The 4,659-nt window shown below is 40.3% G+C and overlaps 1 protein-coding gene across 1 annotated transcript in view; it reads left to right on the forward strand.

The window, feature by feature from the left end:
• The window catches only part of tnfaip1 (tumor necrosis factor, alpha-induced protein 1 (endothelial)), a 14,071-nt gene that overhangs the window by 3,679 nt on the left and 5,733 nt on the right, over positions 1-4,659 (forward strand). Inside the window, exons 2-3 of the mRNA XM_050072140.1 lie at positions 1,095-1,450; positions 1,959-2,128. Of these exons, the coding sequence (XP_049928097.1) occupies positions 1,204-1,450; positions 1,959-2,128 (417 nt within the window). The 5' untranslated portion in view covers positions 1,095-1,203. The remainder of the gene's footprint in view (positions 1-1,094; positions 1,451-1,958; positions 2,129-4,659) is intronic.

Below are 4,659 nucleotides of genomic sequence, written 5' to 3' on the forward strand. Positions count from 1 at the left end.
TATATATATATATAATTTTTTTTTTTTTTCATTTTATTTTAGATATTTTTTGGGGCTTTTTAGCCTTTAATTGACAGGACAGACAAGCGTGAAAGGGGGAGAGAGAGAGGGAGTGACATGCAGCAAAGGGCCACAGGCCGGACTCGAACCTGGGCCGCTGCGACAACAGCCTTGTACATGGGGCGCCTGCTCTACCACTAATCCACTGACGCCCCAGCCTACTGGAATAATATAATCAATTGTTCTTTCAGTCCACTAGATACATTTGTCTGCAATAAAGATGACTAAAGTGAGATACACGGACTGAAAACTTTATCTTTTTAGATAATACAGATGCTGACAAAGTTTTACTTTAGGGACATAATTTGTAGTAAAAAAAAAAAAGGTAATACACAATAAACACAATAATCACAATACTTAGTAGACCGCAACATGTTTAAAATTGCAATAATTCTGTATTGTGACTGACGTATCGTGATATTTTCGTATTGTGGGGCCTCTGGTATTTCAAACCCCTACCTGTTACTGCAATGTAACTTTAATTCTATCATTGCCCATTTAATTTTATGCAATTTTGAATTTCCTTCAGTTTTATCATTTAAAGGTGCAAATAAACTTGGATTTTCCCCTAAGTATTTTTTATTAGTATTAGAGTTAATGTATGTATTATGTCATGCGGGTATTCGCTTTAATTTAAAACAAAGGGACTTTCCTGGATTTGCTGTTATATTGAGATAATAGCCATAACAATCTAGGTACATTTTTTATTAATGCACATGTATTATAGCACTGGAATATGACAAAATATATCTAGATTTTTTAACATATGGTTGTTATGATTGAATAAACTTAGAGATCATCTCTAATTATTAGGTGTATGAATTTCCATGTGGTGTAGTCTGTCTACTGTGTAGTTTTACTCATTGATATGTGTCTTTTCTTAGTCAGTCACTTTCCATTAAATGGGAAGGAGAAAGGCAGCTTCCACTCTGTATTGTGAAACATGCCGTCAGCCACTGGGTGTCCTGCTTTACCAGCATTTGTTACCATTTACTTTCCTTGTACAGCCTTATTCATGCTCTGTACTTTGCCAGGAATGATCTGGAGCAGTGAGAGGTTGTGGCGGCCTCATCAGTAGCTGTCACCACGGCGGGGGACCTACGGACCTCCGTCTGCAGGGTGGTCATCTACCTCCAAAGGGACATGTCCGGGGACAGCTGCCTGCCCCAGCATCACACCCAGACCCACCCTAACCCCTCAACCCCTCCTCTGGCCTGTCCCAAGACCAAGACCTGCAGTTATCGAGGAGCGGTGGGGCTGGGCAACAAGTATGTCCGGATCAATGTTGGCGGGAACCTGTTTTACACCACACTTCAAGTGCTGACCAAGCAGAACTCCATGCTGAAAGCCATGTTCAGTGGAAAGAAGGAAGTGTTCACTGATAAAGAGGGTAAGCCATCTCTGAATTGCAGACACAGATAACTGCCATAAACACTGACTGAAATCTATTTTATGCTGTTATATTTCCGCAACACATAAAACTAGCGTTGACATTTTAATGTTCTATGTGCATGGCATTGCTGGTTAAAAGTCAACACAGCAATGTTGTGTTGATTTTGAGCTAGTTATGACTTAATATATAAATGCTGTTATAAAACACACAACTTCACTGACACATTTATGGCATATTTTGGGAAATGTCTTATCCACTGCTGCTGTAAACCACACTTGTTGCTCATTATGATCACTACAGGTCTAGCTGAGAGTGGATGAACTAATTTTACTGAAATAACAATAAAAAACAAAGTGTCATATGATTTGAGCATCATTGCCTCTCAAGGACACACAGTTAGCTGTAATGTTGGCCTCGCATTCTGGAAACTGTAATCTTGCCACAGTATTGTGCACCAGTGGCTTAGATGTGCATATTCTCAACCTGGTCTGTTGTTTCTGCTCAGGTTGGATCCTGATCGACCGCAGTGGGAAACACTTTGGCAGCATCCTGTGCTTCCTACGTGATGGCACAGTCACCTTACCTAAAGGGCGGCAGGCTGTCCAGGAGCTGCTCGCTGAGGCAAAGTATTACCTCGTCCAGGACCTAGTGGAACTTTGTCAAAACACCCTGCAGGTAAGTCATGCCAACACTGACAGATATTTGAAACATGGAGAAAAGAGGATGTAGTTTGAAGCCTCTGGAAAGTTTGTATCAGCGGAAGAGTTCTGGTTAGACATTTATTATCTCTGCATAATACAAAACGTACCAAGCCCAGTCAGTGACACTCAGGTAGAAATTTGAAGGTGGCAGCACCTCCTGAAACCAGGTATTGTATAAAAAATGAATTTATGAAAGTTTAAACTTGCCCTGTCTTTAAATATCCAGATATTTTAGTAAACTGATATTTTCCTCTATGTTTCGATAATCAATTATTGACATTTGTGAATCAGTGAAGAATTGTCCACGTCCACATTGCGATCCATCGAAGAATTGAGTTTTTCCCCCACCCCTAATGATAACTATAAATAACCCTGGTTCTATGAAGCCATTGGTGGCAGTATAATAAATCAGTGACTATGACTGCTATCGGGCAGTGTTGTGTTTACAGGATTCTAGCATCATTTTTCAATAGACATTTTCAATTGTCATAGCAGGAAAAGCACAGGTTAAACTTCTGACATTAACCATGGCTCAGTTCCATTAAGTGTCCCAGGAAGCTATTCCAGCGAGCCAGCATGCACAGTAACAGGGCCTCTGCTAAGTGGAATGCAGATATCATAAATGTTGTTAATGTAATGTTGCAATGTTGATGTTGTTTAGCTGGTCGCTGGGTTGGACGGTCCACTGCTTTGGTGAGAGAAATTTTTGGTTCCCTGAAAATTTGTTCAATATAAATCTGGCAAAAAATGTAATTTTTCCAATATATTGGTCTATAACCAAAATGTATGACATTCCCATCAGCTTCAGCTTTACGTTGTAGTGCTAATTGTCAAATGTTAGCATGCTAACCTGCTAAGGGAAGACTGTGACCATGGTAAACACTATATCTGCTAAACATCAGCATGTTAGCATTGTCCTTGTGAGCATGTTAGCATGCTAATGTTAGCATTTAGATCAAATTACGGCTGTGCAAGTGCTAACATGGCTTGAGTTATCTTTAAATTGTTGTAGTTTATTTATCAAAAATGCGCTCTATCTCTGTATATCTGTCCGTCCATCTGCCTATCTATAGATATCAGGATATTAAATGCCATATACTCTGGGAGCAGATTATCCAGATTGTTCACTTATACTTGCTACTGACTTCCTTTGGCTATCTGACAGTCACTATGTCATATTAGGCGATGGTGGAGTCATAAAATCGTGCCGTGATGTGACTTGGCCGACAGACATGACAGACTACACAATGATCCACACCAATTATCCCCGGTTGTCTTTCACTACGTGTGTGATGTCATCGGGTTATTCTTGTCCTATTTTTATTACTTTTACTTGTATTTCAGTCACTGTGTCTGTTCATGTGCCAGCTGAAATGTTGTTGTAGTAACGTAAAAAGTGCCACCAGATGGCAGGAGCTGCATTTGAAGTACCGTACGCAAACATGCAAGTCACTGAATCCTCCACAGCAAGTTCCTGCAAATGTTTCACAATAAAAGCCTATTTAGAAAATAAAGACATTCTCTCAACCAAAGTTATAATGGGCTTTTAATTTGAAACAAAAACAGGAAGTGTTGCATTTGAAATGAAGGCGCGATGCATTAACTTTATCAAGGCAAAAGAGAGCGGATAAAAATAGAAGTATAAAAATACAGAGGGAATAATAAACAAAGATCTGTTTATAATGTAGTCTGTTTCAAATGAAGCTGGTACCCTCTGCAGTTGTGGTAAGTAAAAGCCACTATTTTTTAAATTTTCTTACTTTATGTCCGTCTGCATTATGAAGAAGTAACATTGTTTGCTAGCTTGATGCTAATGGCAATACTCACCACCATAATTATTCCCTTTTTACTCTCTGTGGTAACATCCCTAGAGGACATATCATAAAGGCTTTGGTGGTGTTGTCATACAGTTGTCCACAGTAGCAGATGCCCCTGTGCCCCTATTTGTCAAAGTGATGGCTGTGACGGGAGAAATCATGAATGACGAAAATCAAATGCTTGGTTCATATGACACAATATCAGCCTGATTCTAGCCCAACGTAGCGACGTACGGTGTCGGCATGGATCGTGAACGACAGAGTGTCGTACACGATAATCCATCGTTTCATCTCATGTAGTGTGTCATAGTAGATGGCAACAGACGCCTAGCTTAGAATTCAATGACTTGCTGTCTTGCAATCTGTCCCCCTGGAAAGCAAAAGATGTGTAAACCTTGGAAACCCAGCAGACATTCCTATGAACATCTGTCGGTATGATATATACCCACTGACACTTGTCTTCCACAGATGGTGCAGCAAACTGTATTGCCACCATAGGGGGAAAGAGGGAATTTGATTTTTCCCTAACCAATCAGTAGAGATCAACGACTCACCCAGAATCTGACGTAATTAGTATCCATGCCTCGGGGGTGCCGAAAACAAGCGAGCATTGCCCGTTTAAAATGTCTCCGTCGTCGTGCACGCCCAGCTGCATCGCCGTTAAATCCAGTTTAGCAGCTTCCTTAAT

Source organism: Epinephelus moara, chromosome 2, assembly GCF_006386435.1.
Source record: "Epinephelus moara isolate mb chromosome 2, YSFRI_EMoa_1.0, whole genome shotgun sequence".
Lineage (NCBI taxonomy): Eukaryota > Metazoa > Chordata > Actinopteri > Perciformes > Serranidae > Epinephelus > Epinephelus moara.